At 48.3% G+C, this 25,275-nt stretch overlaps 1 protein-coding gene across 2 annotated transcripts in view; it reads left to right on the forward strand.

The window, feature by feature from the left end:
- Positions 1–8,225: 8,225 nt before the first annotated feature.
- Positions 8,226–25,275, forward strand: part of LOC142007464 (ADP-ribosylation factor-like protein 8B) — a 37,028-nt gene continuing 19,978 nt past the window's right edge. Inside the window, exons 1-2 of one of the 2 annotated variants that reach the window (XM_074984116.1) lie at positions 8,226–8,550; positions 18,145–18,225. In XM_074984116.1, coding sequence (XP_074840217.1) covers positions 8,428–8,550; positions 18,145–18,225 — 204 coding nt within the window. In that variant the 5' untranslated portion in view covers positions 8,226–8,427. The remainder of the gene's footprint in view (positions 8,551–18,144; positions 18,226–25,275) is intronic. The other variant, XM_074984115.1, reaches the window with a different exon arrangement.

Below are 25,275 nucleotides of genomic sequence, written 5' to 3' on the forward strand. Positions count from 1 at the left end.
TGGCTACACGCGTCGGGCGCTATTTCGAAGTGAACTTCGATGTTAGGCGGCGAGACGTCGAAGTCGCTAACCCCATGAGGTCATAGGAATAGTGCCCTACTTCGACGTTCAACGTCGAAGTAGGGACCGTGTAGTCGTTGCGTGTCCCGCAACGTCAAAATTGCGGGGTCCTCCATGGCGGTCATCAGCTGAGGGGTTGAGAGACGCTCTCTCCAGCCCCTCAGCTCAATGGTGGCCGCATGGAGCGGCCCCTTAAAGGTCCCCTCCCCCTCCCTTCCTGTGCAGGAAGCTGAGGGAATGTGCAGGCGGCAGCCCAGACACGCGGACAGCCTGCACGTCCCTCAGCCAGCACAGCCACCCACCCAGCTGCGATGGCTGCCCGGCAGCCCCCCCCAGGGCCCCCAGGGGACCCCCCCCAAGGGGAGCCAGGGCAGCCAGCCCAGCCAGGCGGGCAGCCAGGCTGGCAAGCGGCAGCGGGGCCCCACCTGGACGGAGGCCGAGCTGCGGGACCTGCTGGGGCTCTGGAGCGAGGAGGAGGTGCTCCAGGTAATGGGGAGCAAGAGGTGGAACGCGGATGCGTTCGCTCGGCTGGCCGACGGCCTGGCTGCCCGGGGTCACCCTGCCCGCACTCCTGATCACGTCAGGAGTAAGGTGAAGGAGCTGCGGCAGGGTTACTCCCGGGCCCGGGATGCGGCCAGCCAATCTGGGGCCGACCCCGTCACTTGCCCCTTTTACAGGGAGCTCAGGGACATCCTGGGCCCCCGGCACACCTCCTCCCCTCCGGCCACCCTTGATACTTCGGCCGACGAACCCCAGCAGGCCCTGCAGCCGGAGTCTGCCCCGGAGGTAAGCCCTACACCCCGGGGGCCCCCCCCGGAGCCCACCCCCGGGACATCGCGGCAGAAGGAGGAGGAGGAGGAGGAGGGGGGCTCCTCCTCCGCAGAATCCGGGCTGCAGATCCTCCTCCTGCCATCCCGGAACAGCAGCCAGGCCTCCGCCCCCCGGGGATCTCCAGACCGTGGGAGTGGACCGACAGGTATGTACCCCCCTCTGGTGTACACCCCTGGGCTTGAGGGGCGGGGGGTAATAGATATGTGTCCAGGGCCCCCCACATGCTCACATGGCCATGGCCCCAAGGACAGCAGGGCCATGGCCCTCACAGCAGTGCATCAGCCCCTGCCCCCCCACCACCCCGCACGACAGTACCATGCCCCATCCCCGGGGCAGGGGGGAGCGGAACCTCGAGGGGCCCCCGGGAGGAGGGGGTGGGACACCCCGCAGCAGCAGCAGCAGCAGCAGCAGCAGCAGCAGCAGCAGCATGTGACGGAGTGGGGGGAGTGCAAAAGGGAGACTCAGGCTACATATGAGCAACAAGAGCCGAATAGCTCACAGGGGCAAAGGAGGATCCTGGGGCTACAGCTGGCTGGTGACACCTCTGCCCTGAACAAAGAGGAGGGAGGAGCCGAGCTGGCTTGGAACTGGGGGGGGAGGGCGGGGGCCACAGGTAAAGGCTAGGGGAAGGGAGAGCTGGAAGGCAGCCAGCCTGAGGAGGGGGAAAGCTGCATCCCAGAGGGGCCCCCCTTGGGGTCTTCTCCCCAGGACGGGTTGGAAGGACTGTCTCTTCTGACAGCTGGTGCTGTCACTCCTGGGAGAAACTGGGCATCTGTGGCCTAAGAAACCTCTCCTGCTGTCAGACCCTGCGGAGTGAAGTGAGAGTCGCTCCCACCAGGGGACGGGGTGCAGGGCAGGGGGACCCCTGAACTCCATCCATCACAGCAGCATCTCCTGGGGACGGGGATGGGGAACCTGCAGCACAGGGCTGGGGGGACAAAGGCCACGGCTCGGGGCCCACACTAACGCCTGTCTCCATTCTTCTTCCCCCCCTCCTCTCCTGTGTCCCGCACCTGCACCATCAGAAGGACCGGAAGAGAGGGCCAGCGAGGCATCAGTGGTCCCGGAGAGCGCTCCGGGACCATCGCTCCAGGCCAGCCCCTCAGCCGAGGACCGACCGGCCCCACGGCAGGCTAGACGGCGGACCCCGCGCAACCAACAGCCGACGGCGACGGACCCCCAGCTGCTGGCCATCCACCGTCAGCAGCTGGAGGTCGCGGAGCAGCACCTCCAGCTGCAGGAGCGGGCGCTGGCCTGGTGCCAAGAGGCATGGGGGGCCTACATGGAGACTTTCAACCGCCTGGTGGACTACCTGGCCCCCCATACCGCGCCGGCTGCCGCAGCGCCTACCATGCCTGCTCCACCAGCCGCACCACCAGCTGCTCTGCCCGTCGCCGTCCCGTCCGCCGTCGCCCCGCCACCAACCGCCAAGGGCCGGAGCGCCGAGGGACCCCTGGAGCCAGCTGAGACTCGCTGGGCAGATCTTCCGGTCCGGCCCGCCCCCAGCCAGCCCCAGCCAGGGCTGCGGCCGCGGCGGGGCTCCCGGCCGCCCACGCCCAGTGCTGGACTGTAGGGGCGAGGGGCCCGGGACGTGGCCCCCCCCTTGTATATAGTTTGAATTTATTATTTTGTGCCCCCCGTTTGCCCCGGCCCCCCCATGTAAATAGTTCTCCCCTTTGTCCTCCCTGCTTTTCTTTTTATTAATGAGGACACTTTTTTCTTACTATTGTTTTATTTGTACATATTACTTTGGTTCCACATGTTGTATATAGTTTGTTCTTGTTTTATATATTTATAGTTAAAAAAAAAAGTTCTCAAAGAAAAAGCAGTTTAAGTTCAGCCACAAGTGCGTGCTGTCATTTGTCCAGGAAAAGTGGGAGGGGGGTGCGGTTGGGTGCTCCATGGTGTGGGCGTTGGGGCAGGAGTGTGGTGGAGGAAGGGGCGGGCAGTGGGGGGCCTGGCAGAGTTCACCCCGCGGCCTCATCATCGAAGTGGGCCCGCAGGGCCTCCCGGACCCGGGTCCCTTTGGGGTCCACCTGCCGACTGGGGGCAGCGGGTGGCTGCACGTCGGCCCTGCTGGCCTCCACAGCCCAGCCCTGAAAAAAGGCCTCCCCCTTGCTCTCCACCAAATTGTGCAGGGCGCAGCAGGCACCCACAATCAGGGGGATGTTGTTGGGGCCCGCATCCAGGCGGGTCAGGAGACATCTCCAGCGTCCTTTCAGGCGGCCAAATGAGCGCTCCACCACCTGGCGCGCGTGGTTCAGGCGCTGGTTGAAGCGCTCCTGGCTAGCGGAGAGATGGCCCGTGTACGGGTGCATGAGCCAGGGCCGGAGGGGGTATGCCGCATCTGCGATGACGCAGAGGGGCATGGTGGTGTCCCCCAGAGGGATCTCCCGCTGGGGGATGTAGGTCCCCGCCTCCAGCCAGCGGCACAGGCCCGAGTTCCGGAAAACCCGGGCGTCGTGGGTGCTGCCAGGCCAGCCCACATAAATGTCCTGGAAACGTCCCCGGCTGTCCACCAAGGCCTGGAAGACCACAGAATGGTAGCCCTTGCGATTTAGGTATCGTGCTCCACTGTGATGCGGGGCGCGGATGGGGATGTGAGTCCCATCCAGAGCCCCGAAGCAGTTGGGGAAGCCCAGGGTGGCAAAGGCCGCAATGGTGGCATCTGGGTCCCCTAGCCTCATGAGCCTGTGCAGGAGCATGGCGTTGATGGCATGAACAACCTGCAGAGAAAGCACATGGGACAGCACCAATGAGGGGTGAGCAGGGTGTGCGTGGCCCTGCCCCGCCCTCCTCTGCCCTGCCTTGCCCTCCCCTGCCCTGCCCTGGCCTCCCCTCCCCTCCTCTGCCCGGGCCCCCCTCCCCTGCCCTGCCCTCCCCCCATGGGTTCTCTTACCTCCATGAGGACAGCCCCGACGGTGGCCTTTCTGACACCAAACTGCTGTCCCACGGATCGGTAGCTGTCAGGAGTGGCCAGCTTCCAGACAGCGATGCCGACCCGTTTCTCCACTGTGAGGGCACGCCGCATGGCAGTGTCCTGGTGCCTGAGGGCGGGGGTGAGCCACTGGCACAGCTCCATAAATGTCTGCCGGCTCATTCTGAAGTTCCTGAGCCAGCGGTCATCGTCCCACTCCCCAAGCACCAGCCGCTCCCACCAGTCAGTGCTGGTGGGGTAGCTCCACAGCCGCCGGCGTGTGAGGCGGGGGTGGGGGCGGGGTGCTGCAGGGTTGGGGGTTGAGCCCTGCTGCCCTGGGGGCAGCTCCTCCTCCGGTGTAGCAAGGAGGTGCTCAGCTGCCTCCCTCATGGCATAGAGCAGGGCAAGCCCTGCTCCTGCTGGGAGGGCTGGGTGGACCTCTGGCGGCTGCTGCTGCTGCTGCTGCTGCTGGGGGTCCACGACTGCGTCGCCCGGGGTCTGTGTGCCTATGGCTCCTCAGATCGCGTGCTGTGCAGGCTGAGTGTGTCTGGGAGGGGCCCTTTAAGGGAGCGGCTAGCTGTTGCCCCGGAAGCGCTAGTCCGCCCTGTGACCCTGTCTGCAGCTGTGCCTGGCATCCCTATTTCAATGTGTGCTACTTTGGCGTGTAGACGTTCCCTCGCTGCGCCTATTTCGATGTTGGGCTGCGCAACGTCGAAGTTGAACATCGACGTTGCCAGCCCTGGAGGACGTGTAGACGTTATTCATCAAAATAGCCTATTTCGATGTCGCTACATCGAAATAAGCTATTTCGATGTTGGCTTCATGTGTAGACGTAGCCCTTGTCTACCATGTCATTGGAAAGTGAAAGCATGTATTCACACACACTGTTGCAGCCAGCATTGCAAGATAGTTACATGCCAGATGTGCTAAAGATCCATGTGTCTCTTCCTGCTTCAACCACCATTCTAGAGGACGTGTCCATGTTGATGATGGGTTCTGCTTGATAACACCCTGAAACAGGATGGACCGATGCATGTTCGCTTTTATCATCTGAGTTAGATGCCAAAGGCAGAATATATTCTCTTTTGGTGGCCCAGTTTCTATAGCTACACACTCAAAACTTCCCACCCTGCTCTGCCTCTTCCCCAAGACAACCATGAAATTGAACTTACAGGGCACCTGAATTGATGCCAATCCTCCTGCCCCTCGTTAGGAGTAAGGAAAGTCAATGGGACCTCCCTTAGGGGAGATGGTGTGGAAGCCCAAATTAAGGTACCTGGACTCCAGCTATGTAATTAATGTAGCTAAAATTGCATATCTTAATTTGGCCTTCTGCTCTAGTGTAGACCTGCCCTGTTTCCCATTGTGCCTGACACCGTGCACCTTTTTTTTTTTGTTGTCCACTACGGCATCATGGTAATAAACATAATCAGGAATGTGTAACATATCTCCAAACACTAAAAAAAAGCCACGAAATTCTAAATTATGGGACACATTTATCATAACATAATGCTACACAGCATGAGTCTACTTACAGTAACGGATGTGCTGTCAAAAAGAATTTTCTTCTGCTTTTAACAAGTGAGAAATGACACAACTCTGTAATCTCCCTCTGTATAATGCAGGACTTTAATTATAACTTCAGCAACATTGAAAAAATAACTTCAGGCTGTCATATTCACCCAGATTCAGTGTGTGGTATATGTTATATCTAGGGGAAATATAAGGTTTTGTGTTATACTATGAATCAAAATAATGTATTCCTTATAAGTTGCAAACAAAAGGAGGTTTCTTGCGGTAGTGAAAATCCACCCTATAGGAGTTCACATCTAGTTAATCACAGGTTAGCATGTCACTACAAATAGGTACCACCAACGAGTGAGTCTCAGAAAAAGAATCTGAATGAAGAGAGAATGGAGCCTGATGACCAGAATTGGGCAACTGCTCCTTACATAAGCAGTAGTTTGGAAAAAGGCACACAGAGGGCTATAGGAAAGGAGGATGAAGCAACTGTGGAGTCTGGCATTACTGAGAGAGGGGAGGAGTATTACAAACGTAGACTGACCCCACTTCATAAACTACAGGCCCGTCACAGCACATAACCCACACCCCACACTGCATCAACCTATTTTAGGCAGCTTCTACACTCTCACTCTCCTGTCGGAGGTGGCATAGTAATGAGGCAATTTGAAGCAGGCTAATGAGATGCTAACATGCATATTCAGTGCCTCATTAGCATAATGGCAGCAGTGCAAATTTCAAAGTGCAGTCTTCAAATTGCAGATTGACAGTGTAGATGGGGGCAGCTTTGAAATAAGTGCCCCACTTTGACATTCCTTTACTCCCACAGAACTAGACTGGAGTAAGGGAATGTGGAAGTGGGGCACTTACTTTGAAGCTGCCCCCATCTACACTGTCAATCTGCAATTCGAAGTCTGCACTTTGAAATTTGTGCATCTGCTATTATGCTAATGAGGAGCCGAATATGCATGTTAGCACCTCATTAACCTGCTTTGAACTGCTTCATTACAATCCCACCTCTGACAGGAGAGTGTAGAAGCAGTCTTGGACACTTTGCTGGCCCCAAGTCTATCTCTCTTAGGTACTTCTCTGGCCTCAATCATTCTAATATCTAAGTGCTTCATATAGTAATGCTGTGTTTCTCAACCAGAGGTATGAGTACCCTTGGGGTACACTGAGGTCTTCTGGGGGGGTACATCAACTCATCTAGATATTTAGAAAGTTTTACAACAGGCTACTTAAAAACCCTAGTACATTAAACCCTCCAAATATGTGGCTTCAAGTTGTGTATAACTCACTTTAACGCGAGTTAAGCACACCCTGAAGCTGCTCTGTGGCCCTCTCCCCTGCTTGCTCTCAGCTGCACGGCTATCAAGCAGCTGCAATCTAAAATCACCTTCTCTCTGCCTTCCCCCAGCCACAGGGCTGTCAGGCTGACAGCCCTATGGCTGGGGGAAGGCAGAGGGAAGCAGCCAGGAAACTGACCAGCCCTGATGGGGTGATTAGTTTCCCAGTCCCACAAGCTGAGGGGAGGTGGGAACCAAGCAACAGCCTGATTCCCAGCTGCCCTGTGCTGGTGGAACCAGGAAACTGACCAGCCATGAGCTGGTCAGTTTCCAGGGTCCTGCAAGTAGCAGGGAGACAGGAACCAGGCTGCCCCCTGGTTCCTGGCTCCTGTAAGCCCAGGGGAGACGGGAACCAGGATGCAGCTTGGTTCCCTCTCCTCCTTGACCTGTGCAAAAATTTGAGTTATACAGGGTCTGCAAGAACGCAATCCCCCACATAACTCAAGGGTTTACTGTAAAATCAGTGCAATCTAAAAGTTCATTCAGGCAATGACCTGTTTCTACTGCTTCATACACCTTACGCTGAACTGTAAGTACAATATTTATATTCCAATTCATTTATTTGTTAACAAGATGGTAGATGTCAATAAGTTTTCAGGAGTCTTGCATGTTTTTTGTTTGTAAGTAGTTTTTAAATGAGGTATAACTTGGTGGTACGCAAAACAAACCTGACTCGTGAAAAGGGTACAGTAATGTGGACAGATTGTTTCAAGACCTCAGATTACCTTAGGACCATGCTTCTCAACTGGTGGCACCTGTACTCCTAAGGGTAACATGAGAGAAGTCTGGGGGGTACGTATACTTTTTTTTTAAAAAGGGGGTACCTTATAAAAATAAGGTTGGGAAACACTGTATTAATGTATTGACTCTCCCACTATTTTGTGAGGCTTGGCAGACCTGCAACCCCCACTGCAATTTCCCTCCCTGCTCTGCACAGATGGGCTAAGTGACCTGCTTAAGGTCACACAGAAAATCAGGGGCAAAGTGAGGAACTGACTCTTGATTCTCCCATGATTTAGGCAAGTGCCTCAAGACTACAACCACTAGGCCCTGTGTCCCTTCACAACACCTCTGTACAGAGCCAGTGCCTGACACACCCTCAGCAACCCATCCATGAAGACTCACTTTGTCACCACCCACGATTCCCTTCCCTCACTGCGCCCCTGTGAGGACCCACCCTATTGCCCCCCCACATGAGCTACCACCCCTCAGTGAAGGCCCCCCACCCGCGAAGAAGCACACTTGCTCCATGTGTGACCTCTGCCCTTCAGTATCAACCCCCATGAAGGAACAACCCCCCAGTCACGCAATGATACCCCCACGGGACCCATCTGCCACCTCTCACCTCATTCCACCCCTCAGTGACAGCCCCCCCTCGCTCCTCACGTGACTCCAAGGCCCTGCCTCTCAGTGCCACCCCAAGGGCTATTACCGCCACGTGACCTTCCGTCCCTCGGTGACACCCCCGCGAGTATCCAGCCTGACCCCGCCCCCCGGCTCATCCCCCGCAGCCCACGTGCCGCTGAGAGCCGCCCGGTCGCTCCGTTCCGAGCCCCTCCCAGTCTGCGGCGACTCGAGCAGCGGCAGCCTGGGGAGAAGGGCGGCGGCCGGGATCACGTGCGTCTCCTCGCTCAGCTGCTTCGGCGCAGTCCCAGGGCAGCCGCCTCCTCTCGCCGGCCGACGGAGCCCGCGGTGTCGATAGAGCCGGGGGGCTGCGGCTCTGCTCGGCTCGGCTCGGCGGCGCTGGCCGGGATGCTGGCGCTGGTGGGCCGGCTGCTGGAGTGGCTGCGCTCGCTGTTCTGGAAGGAGGAGATGGAGCTCACCCTGGTGGGGCTGCAGTACTCGGGCAAGACCACCCTGCTCACCGTGCTGGCGGTATGCGGGACCGCGGCCTGGCCTCTCCAGTGAGGCGGGCGGGCAGGCTGGCTCTGGCTAGGCAGGTGGCGGGGGGCTCTGTCTCCAGTGAGGCGGGTGGTCCCTGGCTCTGGGGTGGAGCCGTGGCTATGGAGCAGATGGGGGGGGGGCTCTGGGGCGGGGGTCTTGGCTGTGGAGCAGATGGGGGGGCTCTGGGCTGGGGGCCCTGGCTGTGGATTGAAATCAGCATTATGTGGGGAGGACACATAATACAGGGGATCCAACACAAAAACTGGTGTAAACCTGAAGGAGAAAAAAAAAAAACCTTAATGTGATGGATAAGTGTGAGTCACCGAAGGGATTCAGTGATTGAGACTATTGCCATCTATGATAGATGAGGGGTTCTGAGGTGGGGTGGGGAGCCCTGGCTTTGGAGCAGATGGATGGGGCTGCCTCTCCAATGAGCTGGACAGGCCATGGCTCTGGGGTGAGATCCTCACTATGAGCTGTGGCTAATGAGGTGGGTGGACCCTGGCTCGACTTGGGGGTACTCTGTGTTTGGGATGAATGGGGGGCAGCCTGTGTCTCTACTGAGGTGGTGGGGGTCTTGTTTTGGGGCAGTGGGGGGTGGGGTTGTTCCTGTAATGAAACAGGAGGGTGTCGGGGGTGGGGTGGGGAGGCCTGTGTCTGGGATCAGGGAGGGTCAGTGCCTATGGGGTGGGGCTGCTATATCTCTTTAAGGGATGCAGGGACCCTGTCTCTGAAGTGGGGCTGCTACGTCTTTTTAAGGGGGTAGGGAGGTCTTGTCTGTGCTGCCAGAGGCTGTTTCGCTTTGGGGTCTGGAGGCCCTGGGTTTGGGTGCAGCAGGCCCCCAACTCTGTGGGATGAGCCCTTTGTGGGGTTGATTTCCTGCTTGGGAGTGAGCCCTTGGGGCAGTGTGTAGTAGTATGTAGAGGGGAGTGTGGTTCATGTTTGGGGGTGAGGAGGAGATTGTTGCTAGGAACTGTGTGAGGATTAATGGTGTCTTGTAGCAGAAAGCCAGCCACCTATCTCCTTTCCTGCTCACCTCCCCACCCCCTCACATGAGAGGGTAATTGCCTGTGGTGAAGTCCTCATCCTGTCATAAGATCTCTGTAGCGAATGGGGGCTGGGGAGAATTCTGGGACTGTGACCGTTTTGCAACTGCCTTAATATCACACTAGTAACACATGAGTTTACACTAAGATAGAGATAAAAAACCAGCTTTTTAATGATCAGGTTCATTCATCTCAGTGCGAATCCTCAGGAAAAGAATGTTTGTCTATTATACATAGTCACTTTTCCTACAATAAATAGTGTGTTTATCTAAAGCCTCACATCAAAAACACCTATGTAGCCAAAACCACCCTATTAAAATAATTTTCTCATCTATCATTGAGACTATTGCCATCTTCACTGAATCCCTTCAGTGACTCACACTTATCCATCACATTGAGTTTTATTTTTTTTTCTCCTTCAGGTTTACACCAGCTTTTGTGTTGTATCCACTGTATTATGTGTCCTCCCCACAAGAAGCTGATTTCAATACATTCATCCCTCGTTTAACAAGTACTTTACTTATGAGTACATGCTAAAACGAGGGACACATATATTTACCATTGTTCACTAGGCAGGTGAACTTCCCCCGCTCATATGAGCCGGTCCCTGGCCGGGTCGCGGAGACACCCACAGCCCTGCGGCCGGCTCAGCTCCCCCGTGGCAACTCCCTACACACAATCCCCACCCAGTCCAGTCCAGTCCCAACTTTACCCCAGCTCCCCACATAACCCCAGCCTGCTTCCCACACCCACCCCATCCCCTTCTGAACCCCCTGCCCCCTGTGCCCCCCCGGTACCTCTGCTGCAGCCCAGAGGAACAAGCCACCGCCTCCTCCACCAGAGTGGCCTGCAGGTTTTAACCCTCTGTCCCACTCATGGCCCCAAACTGCCCCCAGCCTTTAACTCTCCGCCATCTCCCCCCCGCCCCCAACCCAGGTTCACTTACATTTCAAAAGCAGCGCAACATGCTGACACTCCAAGCACTTGGAACCAATCAGAGACTTTTACATGTGTTTTAATGGTAATTTAATGTCCCTCTTATGAGTTTTCGCCTACAAGCAGAAAATTGGGAACCAGTTGTGCTCATATAGCGAGGAATGAGTGTATCCTGTTCATCTTTCTTCCATTCCCATTATTCCATTCTCTTCCATTGCTCTCTCCATCTCAGACCTAATCTGTGCTACCATGCGCGAGCCGTATGAGTAGTGCAACATTTCTACATGAACAATGTAGCTGAAGTTGACATACTTAGATCTACTTATCACAGTATCTTCGCAATAGAAAGTTGGCAGTTGATGCTTTCCTGTGGACTGCACCTATGTATCTTGTTTCTGGTGGAGAACCAGAGATGAGGGGAGAGAGTGGTCAATTTAACTAGATGTAATAAATGGATCCCCTGTTGGACTGATCATTGCCCACCAATCCAGTGGCAAGCCAGTGTGTCAAGCCATCACTCTTCACATTGTCTGTTCTAAAGGTTTTCTTCCCTGATGCCTAGAAGATACAAACTGAATGTTAGAGCTGTTTGAAATAGCCTTGGAGTGACCGCTTTATTCATAAATTTTATTTAGACTAGGAATGAAACAATACTTTTTCAAAATGGTCAAAGGAGCAAAATTCAGTAATTTTATTTGGGAAGAATCCAAATACCATTCTATTTTGACTGTCTCTGAACATTTGGGTTTGATAAGATCAGTCCATTGACTTTTAACTTTAAAACATTATATAAATGTCTCGTTGATTGTAGTGTCATGTAAATGTTGAAAGGTTTTGACTATTATATGGTGTCATGGCAGCCAGGGAGCTGGGTAGTGGCAAGCTGGCCAGCAAGTGGAGTGCAGCTGAGCTGCCATACTGCTTGACTTCTATGAAAAGTTTCAGTGGCATTGACACATCCCCATGCAATATTTTGATTCAATCAAATCAGTGTTTTCTTGTGGAAAATTGTACTGGCATAAATCTTTTGACCAGTGCTGCTTGTCAGTACATACTAAGCTTTCCTTTGTGCTTCCCAGTCCATCCTATAGTCTCAGTTTTCTCTGTTGCTGCTAATTTGTGTTGCACAATCACTCACTGAAGGATGCCTACAATCACTCATAATTTGCCAGGCACTGTAAGAGTCAGTCCCTATCCTGAAAAGATGGCAATTTAAGAAGACAAAACTCAGAGGAAGCATGGGAGAAAATGACACAACACATAAGCAAATGATTGGGCCGGTGATAAGCATGTGCAATCCTGACAGACCCTAGGTTGTCAGCAGAAGGGATTGAACCTGTAACGTTAGGGTCTAAAGTCTTGTGCTCTACCACGTGAGCTGAAGGCCAGTGGCTCTCAGTTAAAGCTCTAGAGCAGTGACTTCACTCACTGTAGTGGATGGTCTCAGTGCCTCTGGGGATTACATGCTTCCCTGGCCTGAGGAAGCATGTCCCAAGCTTCTGAGATCTTCCAGCAGTTCATCCCAGACAAGCCCCTGCAACCACAGGGGCTAAAGCCCTGTTCTCTTCCACATAAACTAAAGGCCAGCTGGCTCTCAGCCAAGGCTGTAGAGCAGTGACCTCAGGTACCCTTGTAGCTGGCCTCAGGGGATTACACACACAATGTTCGTCTCATGTTGGGATTTTTTTTATTTCCTTTATAATTTGTGGACCAATGTGCAGTGAAGGGACATGGCAGGGACGGTGAGAAGGGTGAGAGAAGAATAAGGAAGCAGGGTAGAAGGGAAACAGATGGAAGGATGAAGAGAAGTGTAGAGGAATGGAAGAGTGACACTAGCAGCAGGGCCACTGGGAGGGTATGGCTGGGTCTACACTTGCCCACAACTCTGAAGGGGATATGTTAATCAGGGTAATGGGAGATCACTAATGAAGTGCTGTGGTGAATATGCAACACTTCATTAGGCTAATTCTCCTCTGCAGCTACTTCAAAGTGTCAAACTTTGAAGAGCTGCTATGTGTGTAAATTTTGAGGAGTAAAGGCACTTTGAAGTAGTCCGGCACTTTGAAGTGCCCACGGCTACATGCATGCCGGCACTTAGAAGTTTAACACTTTGAAGTTGTCGCCGGGGAGAATTAGCCTAATGAAGTTCTGCGTATTCACCACAGCACTTCATTGGTAATCTCCCATCACCCTGATTACCATGCCCCCTTCGAAGTTGGGGGCAAGTGTAGACAAGCCCTATGTGGTGGGGAGACCTCAGTCGGCAAACAGAAATGGATATTGTCCGCTCATATTGTAAAAGCTAGTTTGCTGAGATTTTTAGCGTTTGGGTGATCTGATGATGTGGGCCTCAGTGTTGTTGCTGTCTAGACCACAGCTTGGGCTCTCAAGGGCTTGCTCTGCCCTGGGGATTTCTTGCTTGGCAAACAATAAATCATCTTGCCACTTGCAACCAGTGCAAAAAGGAAGTAGTGTTGTAATAAGATGACAGCACCAATTTAATTATAAGTTGGTGTTACTGGTTAATTATTTATAAGGAGTTGGCTCCCCACTAGCAGCATGTTTATGGCGCTTTGTGCTGGTACACTGGGACTGGAACTAAACTAGGGGCTTGCCACCAATTTAGAGACTAAGAGTCTAAACAGCTATAGATAGAATACAAAGAGCCACATATATTTATTTTTATTATCTATATTAGGTTAGAGCCAGTGTGGAGGGTTGTGGGTGGGAGTGCCTGGCTCTGAGTGAGGTGAAGGATATTGAACCCCATATTATATATCTATGTTCTAACCCTATCTCTAACCCAATGCCCTCCCCCTTCCCCAGAGCCAGGCACTCTCAGACCCCTCCCTCCACCCTAACCCAATCCTCCTCCTCCTTCCCCAGAGCCAGGCATCCCCTGCTCTAACCCAGTGGACCCACTCCACACCTCACCCAGACATGCATCCCCAGCTCTCCTCCCAATGTCTGGGTTTCACCAGAGCTGCTGCCGCAGCCATGCGTTTCTCCCTTCGGGTGCTGGGGTGCGTGCACAGAATGGCACTGAGCAGTCCAGGCACATGGTTCCAAGCAGAAGGTCCATTTTAAGGATTGGCCACTCCTGTGTCTACAACCTTCCGCTGTAGATTAGAGGAGAGCAAGTTAGTTGAGAAATAGCGCCTTTCGTTCGTTGGCTGCATTCACATTAACAAAACAAACCAGCAGTTGTGTAGCACTTTAAAGACTAACAAAATAATTTTTTAGGTGGTGAGCTTTCATGGGGCGAATCCACTTCCTCAGATTGACGCTTCACAGCCCAACCAGTAGCAGTGTTGGAAGTGGTGCATAGACAACTTTTTTGTTGTCATGTTTTTTTAATTCTACTCAGAATAGGTTAGATAATTTGATGGTACAAAATTTTGCACTGTGTATACTACTGGTTCGGCCATTGCTAAAAATCCATGGAGATGCACTGGTGAAGAATTACATGTCTGATTTTTGACAGTACAGATGCAGTCTATGAAGAATGTTAGGGGATGAATCCCTTTTGACCAGTGTTTTCTGATTTGGGGAAGGGCACAGATTGCAGTTAGGGAAAAGCTCATGCACTATGTCCTTCACATTGGAGATACGGTGTCATGTTAGAGAAGGGTTGGTAACAAGTTCCAAAGTAAACAGTCCAGGATAAAGTGGGGTGGGGGTCCTTGGGGCATTTTAATCAGCGGGGAGGGGCTGGGGAACACACTGTGTGTGTGTGTGTGTGTGTGTGTGTGTGTGTGTGTGAGAGAGAGAGAGAGAGAGAGAGAGAGAGAAGAGAGGAATGCACAGAGGCACTTTGATGAAGCTAGTCCCCCTCACTCCTCTCTTCCCCCACAACCCCACCCCCGGTCAGGAAAATTCCTGTGTGCAGGCGCCAGGGCTCCTGCATATGGAAACAATCTTATCACAACAGATTCCTTGAAAAGTAACTATAGATTAATTGGTCAAAGATTAGTAATTACTACCCCCCCTTCCCAAACACACACACATACTTGTCTTTTAGTGAGAATGTTCAAGATTGTCTATGGAGACGAAAACTATAAAAATAATATCATCTTGTTTGCAACTCCTTTCTGCCATAATAGAAACATCTCAGAAAAATAAGACCAACTATATTGAGAGGAATTTTGAGGACCTTGATATAACCATTGTATTTCCAGTACCAGTGATGACGTTGTTATTACATATGTCTTCCAATTTTAGGAGGGAGGAAGGGGTAGCTCAGTGTTTTGAGCACTGGTCTACTAAACCCCGAGTTGAGTTCAATCCTTGAGGGGGCCATTTAGAGATCTGGGGCAAATAGGTTAAAAAAAAAAGAAGGGGATGGTGCTTAGTGGTGCTAAGAGGACAGGGGACTGGACTCAAATGACCTTTTAAGGTCCCTTCCAGTTCTATGAAATGTGCATTTCTATACATTATATATCTGATGTATAGTTAGCTAATCAAAACAGAAGGCTTACTGGTACTTTCTTAGGATTTACCAAAATAATGGCTTTTAATAGATTCCTGTTATAACTTCCTAGTTTTTCCCTGAAAATTCTAGTATTCAAATAATATTTGCATTGCTTCCAGTTTCTCATGCTGAAAGTCAGTTCAGCATAAAATACATATTGAATAAATCAGACCAATGTCTTTATCAGAAGATTGAAACTAAGTAGGCTTTGCCTGATTATGTTCAGTTCCAAATTTCTGATACCATTGTTGCTAGGTATGTGATTTTTCTTTTTTTTTTTTTTTTTATGTAGAAGCACAGATACAATCCTGTTCAGTGATAATTTTTCTCCTGTTGTTGGAATCATTCATAAAAAGTATCCAAAACAAAGAAAAAGAGACATAAAATAACGATGGGGGCAAAGAATAAGAGAAAATTTATCCATGACTGTTTATAGCAGGGGTGGGAAACCTACAGCTAGCAGCCTGCAAGTTGTTCACTAGGGTGAGCCACTGGCAGGCTGCTAGACGGTTTGTTTACCTGAGCATCTGCAGGAATGGAGCTTCACAGCTTCTAGAGACCACCCGGCGGCAGGGTGGGAGCTCGATCCAGAGTCTCCTGCCTGTCCAATGGCTGCGAGGGGTGGGACTGGAGCCCTGGAGAACAGGGGGCTCATGCTGGAGCCCTGTGGAGCTCAGGGTAGGTGGCAGCAGCTCCCAGGAGTGCAGGGCCACCTGGTGGCAGACCTCCCTGGTCCAGCAATTTCTCTTGTTTGGGACCCAGCAAGTTCCAGCCGGGCGAGACCAGGGAGGTGAAACCTGTAAAAGCTAAATTTGAATCCACAGAGTAAGACTGTTGCAGAGAAAGCAAATATCGTTTTGGGTTGCATTAGCAGGAGTGTTGTAAACCAGACGTGCAAAGTAATGCGCTCTACTTTGCACAGATTAGGGCTCAGCTGGAGTACTATGTACAGTTCTGGAAGCCACAAGTTGAGGAAAGATGAAGATATATTTGGAAACCTCCAGAGAAGAGCAACAAAAATGATTAAAGCTCTAGAAAACATGACCTATGAGGGAAGATTGAAAAGAACTGGGATTATTTAGTCTGTAAAAGAGGAGACAGAGAGGGTACATAACAGTTTTTGAGATACTCAAAATGTGTTAAAACAAGCAGGGAGAAAAATTGTTCTCCTTAGCCCTCTGATGGTCGGACAATAAGACACGGCCTTAAATTTCAGCAAGGGAAGTTTAGGCTGGACATTAGGAAAAACTTTGACTGTGAGGATTGTTGAGTGCTGAAATAAATTGCCAAGGATGTTGTATCATCTCCATTGTTGGAGGTTTTAAAGAGCTGTTTAGACATACACCTGTCAGGGACAATCTATTCTAGATTGTGCTTGGTCTCACCATGAGTGCAGGAGTCTAGACTTGACCTCTTGAGCTTACTTCCAGTTCTACGATTCTATAACTAACTGGGAGGACAAGTTTTACCCTGAAAGATAGGGATCATTTAAAAAAAATAAGTAAGAATAACTGTTCTTTATTTAAAGTTATGCAACTTTCATTCTCTGAGCACAGTTCCTCAAATTGGAGTCTGTGGACCCATGGTCAACTCCTTTCCTGCTCTCACAGTCCCTCCTGCACACCAGGAAACAGTTGTTTAGTTTTGTGCAGGAGGTGCTTGGAGAGTGCAGTAGGAGTGGGGGTGGAGTGCACTCGGTGGGGTTGGAAAGAGGTGGGGAAGAGGAAAGCTGGCGTTGGGTGAGAAGAAGTGGGAGTGAGGCTTGGGGCTGAGTTGGGAGCTTGAGAGTCCTTAAACATGTTAAATGAACATAGAGGTCCTTGGATTGCTGTAGTTTGAGAACCTCTGCCCTAGACTAGAACTGGTTTACCGCAGTTGGTTGATAACTCCATCACTCTTACTGTTTCCTCTCAACCCCAGTTAATAAAGAGGAAGATGAAACTAGGCTGTTGGGGCCAGTAATAGCATTAGGAATCAGGAGGCTAAGTGGCTTAGAAAATAGACACGGTGTGATGTTGTTAGTGAGAATATAAAGCCATATTTATTAGAGGTGGTGCTCTTATTTTTTTTGCAGGTGGTGGATGGAGAGGATGTAGTGTATTGACTGCTTAGGTTCTCATTATTCACCTCCTCCTCTCTCATGCTCTGTCTGTTTTAGTGCTTAGGTGCTATGGAAAAGAGTGCTTCAGGGATTAAAAAGATGTGTTCTTTTATCAATTTTCAGCTGTGAGGCACCAGAAAGGACTTCCTTTGGACTTCTAAGTATGATGGGGCTCATCTATACTAGCCCCTCCTTTGAAGTGGGCATGTGAATAAGGCTAATCGCAGAATACCAATGAGGTGCTGCACTGCATATGCAGCACCTCATTAGCATAATTCCCCCCATGCGAACTTTGAAGTTGCTAACTTCGAAGCAGTGGCAAGCAGTGTAGCCACGGGCGCTTTGACATACCCTTGCTACTTCAAAGCTCCCTTTTGCCCAACTTTGAAGTTCACACAGCAGAAATTATGCTAATGAGGTGCTGCATATGCAGTGCAGCACCTCATTGCTATTCTCTGGTCAGCCTCGTTTATGTGCCCCCGTCAAAGAAGGGGGCTAGTATAGACAAGCCCTTAGAGTATTTTCCTAAAATTTCCCAAGTCAGAGCTCCATTTTTGGTAGTAATAGTAAGAACTTGAAGGAAGGTACTGCTTCCAGCACAAAGCTATTCAAAATACCAGTTATTCCCTGCAGCACCAGCCACACTAGCATTCTCAGCATTGCCGCCTTTGATGGAGTTGAACCCTGGGTTAGCAACAGGGAGGAACTTCAGGAGAAATGTTTTGCTGTTGCCAGGACCTCATCGTAATCGAACAGTGCTGCCACCAGATTAGCTAAAGGAACCAGATGAAAAATGATGAGTTTCTTTAATTACTCAGGATAATCAGTCTAGGAACAAGAGGTTAGACACAAGTCAGTTTTCTCACAGTGCCAGGACAGCGTGTTAATTAAAACATCGGTCCATATTATTTTAAATTATTTATGTAATTCTTAGTTTATATTGTGAAAATGAGAGATTATTTAGATTACAAATGATGAATGTGTAAATTCTTAGTTATATTAATTATAACCTTTTTTTTTTTTTTTTAAAGTCAGGGCAGTTCACAGAAGATATGATTCCTACAGTAGGCTTCAATATGAGAAAAATAACAAAAGGAAGTGTTACCATAAAGGTAAGTGGTCTTGCTTGAATTACACTAAAGATGAAATAACTATTAAAACCTACATATGTAAAAAGCATGGAATGAGAGGGTGTTATTTTTACTGATCATTGTGAAAATGGCTGCACTTGTATATATGTGTGTGTGTACGTGTGTGTGTGTGTGTGTGTGTGTATATATATGTATGTATGTATGTATGTATGTATAATTGATGACAACTGTCCTTTTCGTCTTGTGGAATAATAGGATGGACTATTCTTTTAAGTAATCTTTATCAAGACTTCTTTTAAGTAAGCCCTGTGGTCAGTTATTTCAAGAAACTGAAGTAGTGTGTTCACGTTAATGAAAACAGACCAGCTTAGTGAATAACACATTAATCAAGCAAACTTGAAGTTTAGTGTATTTAAAAAAGAAAGTTAAAATCTATTTTCTACATCTGCCACTGCATCTTTTTGCTAATTCTTGTAACATTTCAATAACTCTTGTGTGTTTTGTGATGGAATATTCCATATGCTTCACGGAAATATTCATGTCACGTGCATGTCATAACTTATGCCAAAGGTCTCATGTAACATATAATTGGAAAGGTTGTGATTTACTGAATATGATTATTCCATTTGTATAGATTAATTTAGGAGTATTGACCTGGGTATCTGTAATTTTGTATTTGCTGCTTTTGGTCACACCCTCTGCTGACACTTCAGTTACGACAGTGAAAGAACAGGCAGTGCTGATGGCCCATCAGCAAGACACAATGAACCACTGTGTGCCTGCTGCCTTCTCACTATTATTGAATAATACAGACCTCATCTCATAGTTTTTTAAAAACAAACTGTTGGTATTTCTGACATTTTTTATTTTAATTTTTTTCCACCATGTGTAACTATTAGCTGAATTTGACTTGTTTCCAAAGTGTTTTGGTGCGATCAAAATGTATCTTTCAGCAAATTTACTGCTGGATAAAAATATTTCACACAGCTCTATTCCCAAGTACATAATCCAGTTGCATCCTGCACCTGCTGAAATGTGTAGCTGTATCAGCATCTCCCTGAGATTGTATAAATTAGGAGTGGTTTCATGAGTCATGGCAAAAGTGGTTCTGTATTGCTCCCAGCCATCACAGTGTGGGTGGAAGCACCATTATGTCAGTTTTGTTCAGGGGGAGTAGAGTTCCCCCCCGGCCCCTCCCCCGCCCCCGGACGAGAGTCCAGTTTTTGAAAATTCTGGCACCAGGCCATTCTTCTGGCCACTATACATGTCTGTGATGAAGCGCTAAGATCTTCATTGCCATAATATCCCTTTCTGTTAATGTACTCCTGGCCTTGTTTTCAGGAGCTCTGTGTGCTCAGCTGTTTTAAGATTCAGGCCCAAATACATTTCCATTTGATTATTGGAGAAGTGTCATGGTTAAATTTAATATACTGAATAAAGTATGTGCCTGAGAAAATATCTTTTTTTTCTCTCTGACATAAACCAGTAGTACTACTTTTATTGCCTCACTGGAAGAATGTTGAACAGGTAGGGCTTCATCCACCTCTAGAAATGCTTTCTTTAAAAAGCCAGTAATTATTTCAAACAGTGTAGTGTTTTCTGGTATGTTGCTTCTTAGAAATATAGTCAGGTGAAATATTTTATTTCAGTGTATACAGAGATCATAAAAGAGAATCATAAAAGGAATCTACAGTGCAAAAGGTGAGATGATGTGTTAAATGTACTACTTATTGCTCTATCATTGCATTCAGCAGAAGAATGTAACTTTCCCCGTCTCTAATCTGGCTAGTAGAGAAGGCCTCTCATGTTAGATATTCTGTACATCTATCAATAGGTAGGATTCAAAGCATATTTCCATTCTCACTTGAATTGCTTGTTCCCATTTCCTTTACAGTGGAGTATTTCCTGATGTACTGTTTTCCCACTGTGCTAAATGAACAGTTACTGATAATTACTGCCTTTACTGTGCCCTTTGCCACAGTCTATACCCCAGGAATACCAGTCCTGGAACCTTTCCTTGCAATAAAGCCCGCTGCCAGCTTTGTCCACATATCTTCTCTGGAAATACCATCACTGGACCTAACCAGGTTACTCACAGAATCATGGGCACTTTCTCATGCTCTTCTACTAACATCATATATGCCATCATGTGCCAACAGCGCCCAGATGCTTTGTATATTGGACAGACTTCTAACTCCCTTAGACAAAGGGTTAATGGGCACAAAACAGACCTCAAAACACTCCAGATCCACAAACCAGTTAGTCAACATTTTAATGGAATGGGGCATTCTGCTCATGACTTGAGTATGCGTGTTACTGAAAAAAAAATTTCGCACCGCTATTCAAAGATAAACAGCCGAGCTGGCTTTTATATTCAAATTTGGCACATTAACACGTGGTTTGAACCAGGATGGGAATTTTCTGAGTCACTATGGTGGCTCGTCTGCATACTTGGCTTAATCTAATTCTTGACCTTCCCCCCCCACCCTCCCCTCCAGTCTGTGATTTGCTCATCTTGATCATTTTTTTCTGATTTGCCCTCCTTGATTACTGTTTTTGGTTCTCTGTGCCTTAAATATTGAGTCTGTTCTGGTCTGGCTATGGTCTGAAGAAGTGGGTCTGTCCCACGAAAGCTCACCTAATAAATTATTTTGCTAGTCTTTAAAGTGCTACTTGACTGTTTTTTTGTTTTGATAGTATACAGACTAGAACAGCTCCCTCTCTGTTGCTACTGCCTTTATACTGTGACTTTGGGAATTGGGATTAAATGTTATAGGTGCACCTACTAATTCTGTAGAAGCATCTTTTCCATGCTTGGCAATGTACAGTATGGTAATGTCAATATTGCTGGTTTCTAGTGCCATGTGAGCAGCACACAAAAAATCTATATGATTTTTGCACTATTCAAGGATTTAGTATTGTGGTGTGGAGTTTGGTTTCCATCTCTGTTTCTACAAGATTTAAATTTTTTTCTTGTAACACTTTTGATATTTATTTGTCTTGTCTGGTTGCAAAGATAATGTGAGTAGAAGGTAAATGTGATGTTTGCACTGTCATACATTGAAAGAACAACCTGAGGCAGTACTATCTTTTCCCCCTGCAAGCTTCTCACTATCAAATCTTTCAATGGTAAACACTTACCGAAAACCAGCCAATGCACTGAGTGTCCACTCTATTTTACCAAACTCCTCCAGCTGCTTCCCTACTCTGTGGCTAAAACTTTACAGTGGAGAAAACAGAAATATTTGCCATTTAAACCAATTACGCAGTCTGAGAAGGGCAATCTTTTGAAAGAGTCTTGTGCCCAAATAGAGAATGGAAATTGAACAAGAGAGGTTCCTGTTTTTGAAAAACTTGATTTAACAGATCAATGTAAAGAGAGTAAAAGGAATGGTGAATCTAAAAGCATTCTGGGTACCCTAAATTATGAATTAAAACTAGTTATTCGTACTGAACAACCCCTCTGAGAATATGAAAGCTTCCTATATGCTAGAGATTATGTGCAGAGAAACAGGAATGAATAGTATATATACAACTGTGTGGGAATATGAACTGCCTTTGAGATTTTGTCTGATCATCATCTGCCTAATGTGATTTAAATTCCTTCTTTAGCAATGCATCCATCTAGCAGAGGAGCTTTTTCCTTATTCATTTTGGGTGTTGTGGCAGATTACAAACTGCAGCTGACCAGCGCCTGATGGAGGGGGAACAGTTTGGGTGCAGGAGGAACCCGTTTTTGTTCCCTTCGTAGGTTCACAGGGGTTGTAGTCCTGCAGGCTGGATAGGCAGATGGGGTGTATCAGGAGTCAGCAACAGGCCATAGTTAAAGCACGTAGGGCCAATTAAGGCCTCCACGCTTTCTATAAAAGGCTTTCCCCAGGCAGCAAGAAGAGAGGGGAGTGGTGTCCAGAGAGGAGGAGGCTGAAGGAGAAGAGTGGACCAGGTCAGACCAGAGCTGAGCAGAGCACGACTAGGTACCCCAGCCACACAGTACAGGGAGAGGAAAAGACCCCAGAGGGTAGTGGTGGCAAAGAGGCCCAGGAAGAGGTCGCTGCCATGGGGCAGGGGCAAAAAGTCCCCCCCAGTTCCCTTTTTCCCCAGGGTCCCTGGGCCCGATTCCAGGGCATTGGGTGTGATTAGACTCCCTCCACCACTTCCCCTGGAGGGCAGACCAACTGGGGCAGAGCCTGAGCAGCTTGAGGCTGATGGAGAAGGATCTGCTCTACCCCAAATTCAGACTGGCCTGTGATGAAATGGCCTGGTAAAGGGAGACCCTTGCATTCAGGAAGTCCCAGGGCAGTGAAAGGGGCCTCTGTGAGTCTCTGAGGCACACAAGGAGCTGCCTGGAAGCACAGAACTCTTAAAGGGCAGTTGAGCACTTCATCACAGCATCTTCTGGGCTGTAGTCCAATTCTTCAGATATATTGATCAACTTAGGATAAAACTGCTTATAAATTGTGGACATTCTAACCATGAGGGACCAAAGAAGACCAAAAGTCTAATATACGTTCAGTATTACGTAGGTTACATCTACACTACAGAGATCTTTTGAAAGAAGCTCTTCTGGAAGATCTCTTCCAAAATAACTTCTTTTGAAAGTGTGTGTCCGCGTACAGAAAAGTGGATCAAAAGAGCAATATGCTCTTTCAAAAGAGACCATCCACACAGCCACCGCTCTTTTTAAAGAACTGACCAAAGTTTGAAAAATCAGGCCCCATATGGACTTCTCTTTTGTGGGGGGGGGGGGGGGAAGAGTGGCTGCAGAGCATCTACACACATTTTCTTTCTAATGATGATTGTGAAAGGCGGTGCTCTTCCTGAAGTGGAGAAGGAAGACTGATTTTGAAAGCAGTGCCTCATTCTTTTGATTTACTGTTGAAAGGATGATTTCTGTGTGTAGATGCTCTTCTGGATCTTTTGAAAGAGTGCCCTTCTTTCAAAAAAATCTTTTCAAAGAACTTGCTCGTGTAGACATAGCCACAGACATTTTGAACTGCGTTGTGGGTTAAGTCATGATTTCCCTACTTTACCAGTATGTATCCACTATATACGTTTTCCCTATATGAGTGGCCCCCAAACTCCTGCATGTGGTCCTGCCATGCATAGAGGGACATTCGGCAGTGCAGAAGGTCCTGAGTCAGCCTCCATTGGGGTGGGGAGGGATCACTACACAGCCTCACTCTACCCCCAACTCCACTCCAGCCCCTAGCTACTGCTCAGGCCCTAGTCCCAACCTTGGCTTTTCATGGTGTCTCCAGATTCCAGCCCTGACTCATGGCTCATGATCCCAACTGTAGCCCTCGTTCCTGACCACAGTGTTTTTTTTCTTCAGCTCAGGTCTGCAGACCTGGCTTCCAGCCCCAGTGCTGACTGCTGCTGCTTCCATGACTCCTAGGGGAGGAGGAGAACAGGCCCCATTGCAGGGGACAGGGGGAGGCTCAATAGAAGAAGAACTGAGGACTATTGAATACTGCGATGCAAAAATGTGTTATATATTGAGCATACAGGGCATGCACAAGAACACATTTTTATGACCCAATCAACTGTGTGTCTTAAATTTTACCATCTAACCATGTTTAAGCCTGTGTTTGACTTTTCTTTTCCTTCTCTTGGTGTATGTTATATCCTCATTTGTCTGTCACTTCTGCCATTTGGATTATGGAGCTGTTTGATGCAGGAATTGTGTTTTCTGTGGAGTACCTAACACAGTTGTGAGTTCTGTAAAATGTGAAATAGGCATCAGGATTGTACTAGTATGAACAATAGGTATGTAATCATTTTTATTTGGCTAGGTTAAAGAAGTGCAGGTGGCAGTTTGGACACTACACATCTTTCTGGTTAATCCATTTTGTCTGTTTTCTTTCTCTGAGAGAGAACTTCATGGTTTCTAGATAGGGATTATAGGGTTTTCAAATCCTATCAAGTACATATGTTGTAGTTCGCATCCTGTATGTTGTTTTCTAATGGATTGCCAACAGGTTTATTGAGAAAACTGATTCATACTCAGTTGGAGATAACTTGTCTTTGGAGTGTTTCAGGATGATTCTGCTGACTAGATTAATGCTCATAAATCTGAAGAAATATTGCACAGATCAGGTATGCTGCATGACTGGACTGGCTATAACCAGTATTTTTGTATCTCAGATTATCTCATTTTTACTCCTTTCAGTTTTCAAGAACAATGATTCGTTATAGTCAGTGCTTTTACTGGTTTGGTTTTGTTTGTTTTTAAAAAAAGGAGGAACCATACTGTGCCTCCCTCCCACTGCTGGGTTCCCTTGGCTGGGGCTGCCCTAGGGCCAGCAGGGGCCTGGCTCCCAGACCTGCTCTGAGATTGTACACTGTTTTGGCACATACCATCAAAAAAACAAACAAACAAACAAACACTGGTTATAGCTTCCTAAAGCTTTTTCTTAACACTGGTTTCTCTCTCCCTAACTCCTTTTTCTTTTCGGAAAATGACTTGGTTTTTCCATCCACTCAAACATATGTGTGCCTCATGGCCTAGTGGGATATTGGCACTGGTGGAAGGTTTGCAATAGTGTGCTTTTTTTATCCTTTATAAATAAATGGTTGATTCTGTTATGCTTATGTGAAATATCATCCAAAAGGTCAGGGAGTGTGGTAACTGTTATCAGGGTGGCACACATGGTCATTTTGCTGAGCTTAAGGTGTATATTTTTAATTGGAGATCAAAAGAAGTCTGTAGTCATGTGATATATTAATATGTTTTCAGAGAGAGTAATAAGATTCCAATCCAGAATTTTTTATTGTGAATTAAGAAGTATTTTTATCTAAAGCATAAGCCTAAAGTATTGGAAATGGCAATATGGATATGATATATGGACTACGGAATGAAAAGTGAGGTTTATTATCATTGTAAAATACTTCATTTCAGAAATCTATTGAAGTCTGACTCTTTCATGCAAGTCTGTAATACCTTAGCCTCTAACATGAGTGGATTTGGGAAGAATAAACTTGAGAACAATTACTAAGAAAATTAACAAATTATTAGCCTTTTTTGCCCAATATGTTGTTTAAAATTCAAATTGAGCTGTAGTATGTGCGCCT

Source organism: Carettochelys insculpta, chromosome 1 (assembly GCF_033958435.1).
Source record: "Carettochelys insculpta isolate YL-2023 chromosome 1, ASM3395843v1, whole genome shotgun sequence".
In the NCBI taxonomy this organism is placed as follows: Eukaryota; Metazoa; Chordata; order Testudines; family Carettochelyidae; genus Carettochelys; species Carettochelys insculpta.